Source organism: Notechis scutatus, chromosome 1, assembly GCF_049901735.1.
Source record: "Notechis scutatus isolate UNSWTSFEM ecotype Mainland chromosome 1, rNotScu1.2, whole genome shotgun sequence".
Classification (NCBI taxonomy): Eukaryota; Metazoa; Chordata; class Lepidosauria; order Squamata; family Elapidae; genus Notechis; species Notechis scutatus.
The window spans coordinates 236,531,623-236,546,213 of NC_142009.1; the positions used below are offsets into that span (position 1 = coordinate 236,531,623).

The 14,591-nt window shown below is 39.3% G+C and overlaps 1 protein-coding gene and 1 long non-coding RNA gene across 4 annotated transcripts in view; one reads left to right on the top strand and one right to left on the bottom strand.

Annotated features, from left to right (window-relative positions):
• Positions 1-672: 672 nt before the first annotated feature.
• Positions 673-3,702, bottom strand: LOC148133283 (uncharacterized). Of its 3 annotated transcripts, XR_015746634.1 has the most exons (4): positions 3,404-3,702; positions 2,644-2,697; positions 1,493-1,650; positions 673-818 (listed from the first exon to the last, which is right to left on the bottom strand). It is a non-coding gene; the product is annotated as an uncharacterized LOC148133283 (long non-coding RNA). The 3 variants fall into 3 exon arrangements; XR_015746633.1 differs by lacking the exon at positions 1,493-1,650; XR_015746635.1 differs by lacking the exons at positions 2,644-2,697; positions 3,404-3,702 and adding an exon at positions 3,297-3,380.
• Positions 3,703-3,780: 78 nt separating this feature from the next.
• Positions 3,781-14,591, top strand: part of PNPLA2 (patatin like domain 2, triacylglycerol lipase) — a 55,746-nt gene continuing 44,935 nt past the window's right edge. The window contains exon 1 of the mRNA XM_026668231.2: positions 3,781-4,288. Within this exon, the coding sequence (XP_026524016.2) occupies positions 4,102-4,288 (187 nt within the window). The 5' untranslated portion in view covers positions 3,781-4,101. The remainder of the gene's footprint in view (positions 4,289-14,591) is intronic.

Genomic DNA, 14,591 nt, shown 5'->3' on the forward strand with positions numbered 1-14,591 from the left:
GTTGCTTTGTTTAGACTGAGCCATGTTTATCTCAACTCAGGAGCTACCTTGAGTGCTCATTCATTTCCAAAGAGCTAGTTGTTGGTTCAGTCAGTTCCTTTATCCCCAGATGGACATGTGATGGCACTTTCAAGTGTGGGAGTGTGGAGAGTTAACCCCTCTCTAGCTCCCTCTCATGACTGTCTCTCATTGTTGCTTCTCTTCCATTTGAGATGCTATCGTGGACCCACAGCAACTACGTACCCTTTCAGGCATGTTTTGATATCCCATCCCCCCCTTTCCACTACGAATGTCCTAAGCCTTCCTTCCACGGTCTTTACTGTTGCAGATTCTCAAAATTGAGGGAGGTGTCTCTTAACAGGATGTGATCATAATTTTTCCTATAGGGCAAATTTTCTCCCTATTTGTGTTTTGGAGGAAGATGGATCTTCATCTCTCATTTCTAGTCAGAGCTGCATGGCATCTAAGGTTGCTTCTCTTGCAGAATTATGTACTAGTAAAATGTGTACTTATCATCTATATTAACAATTAAGGAACCAGTTCAGCATTAAAATGATGATGAGGAAAGGAGAAAGGAAAATGTCCTGCCAGAAAGAAGGCCCTGTATAACATAAACACACAATATATATAAAACAAAATGAAACTTAAGGTTACAAAGCAGTAGCTAAGAAAGACCCATAACATCATATTTTAATCATCCCAATTCACGACATTTTACTAAATAGGTACTCCTTCTGAATCATTAGTCCTAATTCTAGGCAGGACTGGAGTGGCAGGTTCTTCTCTTGTAGAAGCCAGCCAGGGGAGATTCCTTTCTCCTGTGATAGAAGAGAAAGAACCCAGGCTGAATAGAAAGGATCCCTCACCTTTTAAAAGCACATATCAAAAAGAGAGAAAATCTTGGTTTACTTAAAAATACAAAGAGCTTCCTGGGCTTAGCTGGATCTCTGCCCGCTCTTTAAATGGACTTGCCTTCACTTCAGACATCATTTATTCCAGGAGTATATTGGAAGCCATAAATATGTTTATTGTCTACAAGGCGGCTTTATTTTGGAACCAACATTGGAATACCTCCAGCAGGATCCTGACTGCCAACAATGTATTTTTGATAGCAGGTTAAAGATAGAATTAGTGGCCCATGTGTGGTCTGTGGATTGTCTATCACTGCTTTACGATGGTAGTCCCAATCTTCCAATTTCATTAAGGCCCCACTATAAAAAGAGATAACTAAAGGCTGAATAATTACTTTAAATCAGTGGAGTTTCAAAAATACTTTACAAAACCTCATGAAAATTTTCTGCGGTTCAATGCTACTCACTTATAGTTTAATTCTACCTAACTATGGAATTGCTCAAAAATTTACAAAGTGAATTCAGTCATAAAGAACTATGCCATGTTATTCTTTCAGCCATATATAATCTTCAAGAAATAAAATAAAAGCTAGATCCCCTTGGATTTCAGTCTTTTCTAGGAAAAAAAAGATTAGGCTTACATGGAAATTATAGATCTCCATTTCACCCCCTCTGATTGCGTAGGAACAATCCCCTAAGGAAGGGTAAGTGGGGGAAACCATCAAGAGAGATTCTAGCTTCTGGATCATCCAAGTAGAAGATTTTTGTTCTAAATACATCATCTCTGACAAGCATTTCTCTGAATGCCGGAAAAAGGAAGATTAGAACATAGCAAAACAAAACTGTCACCATCTTTCATAATCTTTTTCTCAACAAACACCATTTTCCGAGGAAAAGAACCCAGTCTTCCTCTAAGGAATAAAATAGATGGTTTGATAATAGCCTAGGGCAGGGGTGTCAAACTCACATCGTCACGGTGGTGTCACATGACATATTGGGACTTTTACCCCCTTCGCTAAACTGGGTTGGCATGGCCAGCGTGTGATGCATCTGGCCCATGGGCTGGGAGTTTGAGAGCCCTGGCCTAGGGCATCAATCTTCAATTACTGAATGAAGTGGAAAACCTAATGACTCTTTGCCACCCCCTATTCCCCAACACCTGGTTTCTAGTAAAATTCCAGGTCTCAGTATTGGCTGTAAGGCTAGAAGACTAGGGAGCCATTTTTAAACCTTGTACTCCAACACTGGTGTGAAATAGCAGGATGCTTCTTTTTTTCTTAAATTAAAATAACATTTGAACTGGAAAAAACTAAACATTAAGGTGATATTTTACAGCAGGAGTGTCAAACTCGCAGTCTGTGGTCCGGCTGCCTCACATGCTGGCCACCTCTACCCCCGTTTCAGCGAAAGGGGAAAAAGTCGTGATTTGTCATGTGACGTGAGTTTGACACCCCTGTTTTACAGGATCTCAAACAGGTATACATGATCGTCTTTTCAATTTAATCTTCACAATTACTTGAAGCAGACTAATCTGAGAGTCTGTTATTGGTGGTTCACATATCTCACTAAACTAAAATGTCCTTTGCTTAGGAGTATATTATGTGAATTGTGATAACTGTGGTTCATTCCACAAACAATAGTTTAGTGTGTGGCATGAGGATTCTGAATCAGCTTGGTTCTTCCAAGTTCCAGGAAAATGAAGTTTTTAGTTTTCAATCGTGACATTTACCCTGCTGTTCTATAAAATAGAGAGATCACTTAGTAAGTCATAAAGCAGCTGGTCTTCTCCTACCTATTTCCACTATTATGTTGTAAGCACCTTCCAGAATATCCAGTTAGACTTGTCCTATCTGACAAAAATGGACACTAATGATAGTAAATATGCCAGAAAAAGAGACATTAAATTTGATAGAACTTTCAAGTTTATGCAATTTAATTAGACTTTGTTTGTATTATGAGACTAACACGGCTCTTCCCCTACCTCCACTAATCAATGTTACAACATTAAGTACATGATGTACTGTGTTCTAGAAGATCTTATACTACTTTGCAAAGTTAACCTATGTATGTTTATTTCCTGGGGAGTGAGTTCAATCATCGTGTATACAGTGTAATCCCTAGTAAAATTAATTAGGATTAGCTACTAATCCTAAAGCAACTAATTCTCTTTCATCCAGGAGGCCCTCTTGTTGCAACCCTCCAGGTACAGGTAGTCCTCAACCTTCAACAGTTCATTTAGTGACCATTCAAAGTTACAAGACTTAGAGCTACCAGGAATCAAATTCGCTCAGTATTGGGGGAACTGGAGATTACCTTGCAACAGGAGTGGGGAGAATATGCCCCATTTCATTCAATGCGGGAAGAACCATAACAGGCGGCGAACGCTCCAGTCCCCCCCCCCCCCGCCCCGCACAGACCACGCACCCTTTCCCTTCCACCGCTTACGTCGCAAGAGACGTCACAATGCGCATAACAGTGGAAGCCCTTCACGTTAGGAAGCAGGACCCCGGGTAGGAGGAGGACGGGGGGGGGGAGACAAAAGGGAGCACTACATAAATTTAATGCGGGTCGCAAAGGGGCGGCAACCTCAGCCACAACTCCGAGGAAGACAAGCTACCCAGCTTGGCCCACGCCCGCCCTTACTGGCTGCCCTCTCGGAACGTCCCCGGCTTTCTGAGAATTCCCCCACCCGTGTTGTTGTGAGTCCCCAACGGACTCTTCCCCCCCACCCCCTCCCCCGCCAGACTTCTAGGATCCGAACTCCGCCCCGGGCTGGGTGGCGTTACCTAAGCAGCAGCCATTAGCCGGGGCTGGCACTGCTTGTTTGTTTGTTTGCTCCCTTGGCCAATTGGGGAGGGGAGCCTGTCACCACCCCGAGCTCCTCCTCCTCCTCCTCCTCCCCGCCGCAAGCAGCCACGCACCTCATATAGCGTTTCCTCAGCCAGCAGTCGCCGGTTAGGCGCAGGCGATTGGAGGAAGAGCGGAGGAAGCCGGGGGGTGACCGAGCAGTGGGAGGGAAACAAAAAAAGGAGAAAAAAAAGCCGGCGCGGCGAGAGTCCCGGAAGGGCAGGCAGCTCCGCCGGTTTCTCGTCTGAGAGCTGCTCCGAGTCTCCTCTTTGCCTTGCCCGCGGACACCTTGCTGGGTTCGGCCGCTCTCCCGTTCCCCAGCCGTGGTCTCTCCCCCGCCTCTCCACCACCACACGCGCCTCCTCCCGGGCGTGCGACTAGCTGGTGGCGGGGAGGCGAGGAGATGTACCCGCCGGACTCCACCTGGAATATCTCCTTCGCCGGCTGCGGATTCCTCGGGGTCTACCACGTCGGTGTGGCCAGTTGCCTTCAAGAGCATGCCCCCTTCTTGGTGGCGAATGCCAAAAAGGTTTATGGCGCTTCGGCCGGAGCCCTGACGGCTACAGCCCTTGTTTCGGGGGCCTGCCTAGGTAAGGGAGCTCGGGGGTCATCTTTTCTACCCGGGTAGGGTGGGTGGGGTGGGGGAAATAGTGAAATCCCTTGTTATTTGAGGGGCAGCTTCCCTCTTTCCTTTCCTACTCCTGGACGCTGTCAAAAGACCACAATCCCGCAGCTCCCACCCCCCTCCAGTATGCCGTTGCTATCTCACGTGTTGGATCGGGAGGGAATCGATTTAGGAAAAAATCTGCTGTACCTTTAGTGCTGAAATATGAAGGGCTTGTGATCCACAAGGCTGATGCTTGTGAATCACAACAGAGGAAGGGCGGGGAGGGGGGGCAACGTTTTAGTGGCGCTTACACTTCTTAACCCAGCTTATTATTAAAAGACAAGTTTGGCTGGGTTCACACTGTCGCATGTTACACACCACATAACATGTTCTCAGACTAATAAACCAGAAGTAAGCAAATTATATTTTATACATTATAATTATTAAGAATTGATAGTGGAGTCTTAACTATTGAGTCAGACCATTGCAATGCCCAGTGCAGTGCTGTATGTTAAAAAGGTTATTTGCTGTGCTTTGATATATGCTATGATTCCTGCTCTTACACAAATCGTTGTATTATTTGAGGGAGAGAATGGAATGTATACATACATGCACAGGGTTTAATTCCTCAGATCTGGTTATGGGACATGTACACTGTTATAGTTATTTTATCTCAAAAGGAGATAGGTGGGAAAGAATAAATGCTCTTCCAAATGTCCAAACTGATTTATGTGGTTTCTTCCCCAAACTATGTGGTTTCTTCCCCAAACCCCAAAAACTTTAACCTTAGACTGTCTACTATTGACCTCACCCCTTTCCTAAGAGGTCTGTAGGGGGCATGCATAAGCACACCAACGTGCCTGCCTACCGTCCCTGTCCTATTGTTTCTTTGATTTTTCTTATATGTATCCATTTCATGTATTCATAACTATGTTTATTCTTATACCTATTATCTGGTAAGCAATTGACAAATCAAATTAAAATAAAAAAAAAAGATTTACTTGTGCTAATGATAGATTCCTGTTAAATGTTGTTGTAGACTGTTCATTGTATCCAGCCTCTAAGGAAACAAATGTATGCCACAAGTTATTACATGATGTTTTCTCCCACAGAACATGATTCTTCTTCATTTTTGCTAAGGTCAGGAATACAAAAAGATTTCATATTTCTTGTTTTAAATCATTTAAGGATTGCTTCCAAGCTTTTCCCAGCAGGCAGCAAGAATTATAGATGCTTTCTTCATTTCAAGGGTAGTTTCTTTCTTTCACTTTGCAATTTCTCCTTGTAATTTCACTAAACATAAACTAAAGGAGAGTTTTACTTTGCAGTGGTTACTTAGTAGGAGCTAGAAATAGATGGTGGAAATTATGTGTTTGTGTATTTGGGGTCTATCTATCCTAAAGTGTTCCTAAAGTTTTATTGTTTGTTAAGTTCAATTCCTTTCTTCACCCTTGATGTTTTCTGCCATGTTTCCCAGAGAGCCTTTAACCGTAGTCCTATATATCCTGACGTATATAGTACAAATTTTAGTAGATATTTTTAAAAATGTAGATGTTTGCTTCCTGGAATTATTCAGTTTTGTAGGGCTGTAGTTCAATAGGCCCAGGAACAATATGGGAATGAATGTGCAAATTATATGAAGGGGTTCTATAGCCAGTTTTTTCCATTTTTTTTTAACATTGTGGTTGGCACCATGATATGGTGGAGAGAGGAGAATTTAGGCCTGTTCACCTCCACCTTTTTTCCCTTAGAAACATTATATAACATTACATAAGTGAGTCTCCAGTTGTCTTCTCTTCTTCCAGTGCCTCCAGGGGAGGGATCACAAGCATTTGCAGACAAAAAGGAAGATATATAAAAAAAGGCTTCAAACTTCTTCACAACTGAAGACATTGAGGTTGTTAGTTAATGTCTGGATGAGACTGGTGAATGGATATATCCACATTGCTTTTGAAAGAACTGGGTACAGTACTTACTTATAGTTAATACTTTTATAGTTCAAAATCTTATGTTTATATGTCTCTCTTTGCTTTGAGAGAAAGATGAGGTAGACCTAACAAACATTGAGTATCTTGGTGAAGAATTCAGTCTTTCTTTTTATGAAAAGAATAGATTTATTTTGAAGGTTACTAGCAAGATCTGTAGCTTGATTTTTGAGAAGTTTCTTGGTTACATTTCCAGGCACTATTATCCCCTTCTAAAACAACTGCTTGTGAACTTTTGCCTCTTTCTCCCATGGCCACTGCTATGTTTTGGAATTACTGGATGTTCTATTTTTTCCTTGGATGTAGTTAGCTTCCAACCTGCTGACAAATTGCCCATTTGTCATAGAATACTCTGGAAGGTTTGATGCTAATGTGTGATCCTTCTAGTGTAAGGGGAAGGCTACAAATATAGAACAAAGTATTTTGACTCCCCCCCCCCCCATAATTTTGAGAATTATTAAAGGACATGAAATTATAAGGGAGAGGTTCAAGTAGGATATTGGTTCCTTGTATACTTCTATGGGACATACTGCAATTCACAGAAAATTTATTCTGAAGTCTTCTGTTGTTTCTTGGTATTCTAATTTCCTTTGTTATAAAGAAGCTGCAGAAGGGAATCTTGACAAGCACAAAAGCATCTTGAATTCATGATTCCAGAAAAAATGCAGAGAAAGGCATTATTCACAATGGCATAATAAATAATGCCCTATTAAATGTATTACATTAAATGTATTGTGGAAAAACCTCTTTGAGCATAGTGGCTAATGGGTTAATTATTATTGATTTCATACTGTTTTTCCTACCAGGTAGAGCTTAGAAAAGCTCTCAAAATCTGGAATACATATAGAGAGGAAAGCCCAATAAGAATATTGCTTCCTTGGAAATATTTATAATCCGTAATATCTTGGTGACATTGTAGCCCAGGAGTTAAATTCTTCAGCAAATGCTATGAGAAAAACCCTGTTTTGGACTTTCCCCTGAAGCTTTCTAGTATATGGACTAACCATATTTATGATTTAAAAGGAGTGTGTCATTAAATGGGGCAATCACCAAGAGAGTCCTCTCCTATGGGCCAAGCCCATAGATAAAACCATGAGCAAGGCCTGTCCGTCTGATTTAATCCATGGTATTAGAATTGATCTTTAAAGGATTTAGCCAGTGAAACAGCCCTGAATTGCCCCCCCCCTTTGTAGGCAGTCTGTGTCTACAAGTTTTAAGAATCAATGTAACATGGTCTCCCTTAGCAGCCCCATTTACCTATTTAGCAGATTGCATTATTTTGTAGCTTCTAAATTGTCTTGTAAACAAACCCAGTGAAGCAAATGCAACAATCCAGTTAATAAGATTATGAGGGCAGGAATTATGGTGGTTAACCTAGCTTGGCCTAGGTAAAAAGAGTCATCTAACTCTTTTTATTGCCTTGGGCAAACCATTCTATTGATTTTAACATTTAATATATTATATTAAATATTACCTGCATTTACATTTCTGGAGAAAGATTGTTCAGCCTGAAATGCCAGTTGTGACCTACTTTATTTACCAGAAAGCATGTTGCACTGTGATAGGCAAGTGATTTCATTGATCTTGATAAAATCCATGTCATCATCTTAATCATTATTATATTTTGTTATTGCTCAATTTACAAAGAAGACAGGTGAGCTCCTGTTGCCTTTGATGGGAATGGAGGGTCTTGGGTATGATGGGGGAGTTTTCTCAGAACAGAGAAGAATTAATTTACCTGTTTCCTATCTCTTCCACCTGCCAGGACTGAGTGCAAGTGCTGAGCAAGCAGAGGGTGGAAACTTGCCAAAACAGCCTCACCTGTCCAGTATCTAGGAAAAGTCAGGTCTAAGGAGTTTTCTTCTCCAGAATTGTTTATCCATCTTGGTTGAATATTGAAGCTTGCGAAAAAGGAGAGGGAATTGGCCTTTGCAAATAGGAATGGCTTACCTCAGGGATGTCCAACCTTGGCAATTTTAAGACTTGTGGATTTCAATTCCCAGAATTCCCCAGCTAGCCAATTCTGGAAGTTGAAGTCCTCAAGTTGCCAAGGTCCAGTTTACATGATGTACCATTAATGCAGATCTGGAAACATTCTTAAATGGCTACTCTGTGGTTGATATGTTTACTTTCTCCAAGCCTTGTTCTGTACATTTAAAATTTTAGTATGTTAATGTTTAGTAATTATTTTCATAATGATTGTTTAATAGTTTTATTCAATTGTATGTCATCCAGAGTTGCCGATTGTGAGATGGGCAGTTGAATAAATTTGACAGATAAATAAATGCAGCAATCTCATATGTTACCTAATTGCTGCAGTACTGCTTAAAATAGTAGGGAACATGTATGTACATCCCATTGCTCATATGAACTACAACTTCTGTCATTCCCAAAGTGTTAGGTTGCTGGGGGTGATTAGAGATATAGTTGGTAATGTTATCTAAGAGCATTAGCTTGGAATGTGACATTAAATTCAATACTCACAAACATATCTTTTAAAAGCATGTGGCATCTGAACTGAATGCGGTGAGATCTGAAGTTGTTGTTTTCCTAGTATTGTCCCATGAAGATATAGTGTCTGCTTGTTTTTGTATTGCACATTTCTGGTTTACAGGGAAGCTGTCAATCCATATATGTCAGTCATTTTGATGAAGAGTCTGACTGTCCCAAGATCAACCAGCTGGTTTTCTGTGCCTGAGGGGAATTAGAATCTGTGTCTCCTCACTCCTAGTCCAACAATTTAAACTGTGCTGTCTTTAATGAGAGGTGAAGCATGTACATAAATATGACTAGGGAAAGGTATTAGCAAGAGTTAAGGCTAAGCCAAGTAACTAACATTAGGAACCTGAAGAGTGAGATCCCTAATGAAGTAGCTTCATTTTATTTTTCTAAGTTGCATATGTGGGATGCAATGTAATTTCCCAATGAGGAACACAAGTAACTATTGGATATTTACTTGCATGTTTTTGAGATGCTGCAATAAAAGGAAATGTATATTTAATGGCTGTCCATGGAAGGAAATCCATAATTAAGATGTGTTAGATTTTGCAGCAGAAATTCAAATCTAGAAAGCACACACAGATGATGATTCAGCAGGATTCGATAACTTCTTTATATACATGAGTAAAATGTACAATATCAATATAGGTTCTTCCAGCGTGGTAGAGGGTTACAGGTAAAAACACAAGCAGATAAGAGAACAGCAGAGAACAGTTTCAATTTAAATTCAGTAGTTGCAGACAAGACTCAGAGCTTCAGATAATATAGAACCATTAACGCTCCTTCCAGTTTCAGTTTCCAAACAGTCCTCATTGATTGACTTAGTTGCTATGCCTATTCATTGGCTGACCTTGTTATCACGCCTCTTCCAGTTCATGAATATTCCGACAAGATGAAGCACAGATGGTAAAACTATCTGTTATTCCCTTTGTATTTCCATAGGTATACTTTGCTTAAGACAAATTTGCACCAATCACACTTGGCCAATAAAAAATTCTAATGCCTATCTTTTGAATATAGGTTCCCTCCCCCCAAATCAGAATATGTTATTTATGAATGTGAGGAAATATCCTGGATATTTAAAATACATGAGCAGTGGAGGGGATTAATGGCAGCTCTAGATGAAAAACCCTGCTAGTTGATCCTCATGATGTGCATTATATAAACAAGATATTAAAATATGGCAAAGAGCATCAGTGTGGAATTAGCCCTTTGAATATGCTTCTATGGTTGCAGGAGAAAGAGAATATGTGTGTATTAGGATTTAGTAAAGATAGACAAGTATAAATCAAGAATTCACATGATTAAACTAATGACTGAGTTCATAGCTATATAATTAAAGGAATGTCAGTGTTCATAGCTATATGAAACCATGGTTTGTCCTAACTCACAGCTGGCACTAAACTAAAACCAAATGACATTTATGATATGTGACCCATATTTCCAGAAGATATAGAATTGGGCTTGTTTTTGATGTCTTTGGACTTTTAAAATATTTAATGGGTTCCTTGTGAGAGGTTTAAGACCAATTTTCTACTGAAAATCAGGGAGAAATTGCTGTCGTTCAGTAGCTTGGTCGAGCAGTCTGTGGTACTCAGAGTAATCACCCTTCTTGGAAGAAATAAATATGTAATTCATAATCTTGAAAATTAATTATTGTGGTGGAGAAAACATTATTAGACAAGATTGTTAAAACTAGCTACCATAATGCTAGAATACAATTCTCATCACAAGTCAAAATCTCTTACAGAAATTAAGCAAGTTTTATCTCCTCAGAAAATATGAATATGTCTACAGAATTCATCTCTTTCTCCCAAAAAGTAAAACAAAAAATGGAGAGCCATAAATAGCTTTCATATTTTTAAATACTGAATAATGGAAATGCCTCATGCTTCTTGCATATCTTTTGTCCTGTCTAAACTTTTTATTTGGCAGACTTGAGGACATTTCCTCACAACTTTCAGTTTTATCTTCTTAAGCTCTCAAAAATATTTTTGTTCCACCCTATAACTCCTCTCAGCAATTTTCATTTGAGGTGTTCCCCCAAAAGATGAGTAACCTTATTTACACAATTGCCCAACATGCAAAAGTATGTGGCAGGGATAAACTGCTAGATGTTTAGAAACAGAGCTATGAAAGCTTAACCAGAGTAGACAATGACAGCAAATTTTGTAAAGCACCAGATTGTCTATTCCCGGTCTATGAACTGGGCTTACCACATTAAGGTATCACAAAGTGCATGGTTTAGGCTCATGACAAGCTTATAGGATTCAGCTCCTTGAATCAGTTCAAGAGCACCTGTGCATGTGCCGTTGATGTGTGCCAAATTCTTGCTCTTTCTGTTTGCTGGTTGATGGACAATTCATTTGCAAATATAACCATAGTACATGAGGAATAATCCTTTTTCTAAAGGAGTGTATGTGACTGATCAGGTCCTGTTTGACGAAAAAGCAGTTACTGTTTACTACAACCAGACATTGTCAAGAAGTTATTTGAGGGGAATCACAACAGCCTTCTTAAGTTTTTTAATCTTTGGTGGTCAGCAAAAGCATTAAAGCATGTAAGGACATTCTCAGTAGTGAGAATTCATGCACATATGGCCTCTATACCCTGCAATAGAGAAGGCGGCATGTTTGCTTGGTATGATAAAGTTGTTTGACATTCCACAGATATTTACTTAGGAGAGCGTAAGGAAGATTTTATTACTGTCTTCTTCAAGACCTTTTGTTCCAGTCTTGATCCAGGACTCAGTACTGGCTACTCTGTGATCAGGTCTATATCATTAGATGATAAGGAAGCAATTTTCCATGTGACCACCAGATTTGATGGGAGACCCTCTCATGAGGCTGGTATTAGCTGTGCTTTTTGCTCTGGTTACTTGAGGCTAATAATTATTATCACCCTCTCCTTAAAAGGATATTTTTGGTGCTTTTAGAGAACTTCCAGAAAATACCAATGCAGTCCCAAATGCTTTCCTTTGAAATTTACCAAGGTTCACTGACTTGGAAAGGCTTAGCAATTAAGTATGTTTAAGAACTGCAGCTTTAATCAAAAACTGTTAGGAAGGGGGAAAATTCAACTGGATTTATTTCTGAGCAGAACATTTGGTTAGCCTTGGGTGAAATAAATGGGACTTTTGCGTGAATCTTATTTTTCCTGCCTGACAGAAATACTGTAAAGTGGAAGTGAGAAATTGGAAAGATTTGATAAACTCTCAGACGTAACAGGTTGCGAACTTTCAATTTGTGACAGATTGTGTTTGGGAAGCAATTTTATATGTGGTTCTTTTGCTTCCCCACCCACAAACTATGGCAGTTTTCTATCCAATTTTTTTTTTTTTTTACCCTGTGTGTTTGTGTGTGTGCCATTATAAAGAAAATTATATGCTGGCTTTCCTTAAGATGAATTTAAGGTAGTTTTCAACAACAGAGCCTATGGGTAAACTGGCATAAATGAAATATAATCTTGAAAATACCCAAAACAATTTTCATAGATATTGTTCAGCATTACATTTTGAAACTTGTGCAAAATAAGACTGGAACCACTAAAGAACAATGGCTTTTTTGTCCCCACCCAAACTTCCTGTGTTCGTGGATATGAAGGAGCAACATTGAACTTTCCTGTCATAGTAAAGATATCAGTACTGTACAGGGTTCTTTTTTTTTTTTTTTACAATTTCACGCAAAAAGCGTATCAAAATGAATGGAGACAAAGTTGATTTCCAAGAACACCTCATGCTTGATAGGTCTTTCCTTAATCAATTTCAAGAATAGCATATTAGTGTAATAATCCACTTGTCTACTCAAAATTAGAAGATTAAAAACCAAGTTATGACTTCACAGTTGGCTATTCAGCTTCAGTAACCCAGCACTACTGGGTCAAAGTTAAAATATAATCCGTAGGACGTAATGTGTAAGTGTAAGGGCAAAGAGGACTAAATTCCAGAAGGAGTGAAAGTTGATATAGGAAACAAGCTAGCAGAGTTGATTATGCCAAGAAATATGTCTGTTTGGTTTCTACCATTCTGACTGTAGTAGTGCAGCAATTCTTATTGCAATATCTACACATAGGTCTGTGTTTGCAGTTCATTGTTTAAATATCTCTTGTCTAGATATGTAGGATGAGATAGAAACAGATAGAATTTTTAAGCCCAGCACAGAGCTAAAGTTTGTTATAATTGTAAACATCTATCGCTTCAAATATTGTAACTGCCCATGTATCACTGTACTATATTTTAAAAAGCTGAAGGAATATAGTATGCCAAGAACAAGTATTGAAAGAGGATGCTAGTTATAGAGCAGGGGTCTCCAACCTAGGCAACTTTAAGCCTGGCTGACTTCAACTCCCACAATTCCCCAGCCAGCAAAGCTGAAGTCCGCCAGGCTTAAAGTTGCCAAGATTGGAGACCCCTGTTATAGAGAATATAAAGAGAGAATATTAGAATTAGTCTAAAGGTCTATCTGATCTAACGTGCAGCTCGGTAGCCAAGTCATTCCAGAGACCCATTTGGCACCAGACTTCTGCTGTTGGGACAGAGCCTATAATTGAATTATGCCTCCTCCTAAAGAGGATTATTTTATTAGTCTTTTTAAAAACTTGTGACAAAAAGAAATGTAAATAGAGGGCACTAACTTTACCTCACTGCTGCGGATTGGTTTAAAATGGGATCCTGGATTTCAGGTTGTTAGAAAACGCAAACATCAAGCAGTCCTCTTGATTGTACCACTGAACTTTCTCTAAAAACTCCCAGACACACTTCTCCTCCTCCACCACCACCACCTCCTCCTCCTCCTCTGTATACTGGAAGAAGCTTTGGGCTGCCTTAGATAAGTGTTATCTTTTAAGGCAGCAGCTAGGAAACTTTTCTGAAAGTGCATATACATTTGCAGATGGGGAGAGCACAAATTAGCAATCAAAGACTGGGCAGGGTATTTACTGAAGCATACACTTTCCTCTATCATAAATCATGTACATTGGTCTATAAGCATGTAATCAAATAAATGTTATCAAAAAGCAATATATGATTCACTCGTATCTTTGGCAAGATGATGTGGCATGGCCTAGCAGTAAAAGTCTCTATTCCAGAGATAGCAGCTTTTTAGGCCTTGTCATTGAGAAAGAAGTTTATTTTGGATTTAAGATCACAATGCAATCTAGTCATTATGCATTTTAAAGTATAGCTTATGTTTTTCTGGAATACTAAACCAAGTGTGACTGGTAAAACAAACCACCATGAAAAAAAACCATGTCTCAGCACAATGGTGAACCAAATCAGTCTCAGTTATGCAAGTATATTCTGTATTGAAGAGGAGACTTCTGAGTTGTAATTCAAGGACTCTGAACTTATTTCTTAATGGCTGTTAGTTTTATGCCATGAAAAAAATGCCCATTGAGTACAAATATTCCTACTCATCTGAAATTAAATTAATGTAATGAATGAATGTAACGAATGAAACTTAGTTCATTAAAAATTTCTTGAGCAATGCATAATCATAACAGCTAGGTTTATATATTAAGCTAGGGCATGGTTTATTTTAGATATTTACTGAATCAATCATAAAATAGTAAACTGGTTCACAAGATACCAAGCCATACTTTACAAACCATTATGATTTAACGTAGGTGAATTTAACATTGATCAGTCTTGACAAAACTGCAGAATTAAGATAGTGAGTGTATATTTAAAGGGTCAGTTCCATCTTCCACTATCATAAAATTCTGCCTAACTGATCTCTTGATTCACATTTTTAAAGCCCTGCACACTACTGGATTTCCTCACCCATGGCTACACCTTGCCAGAAT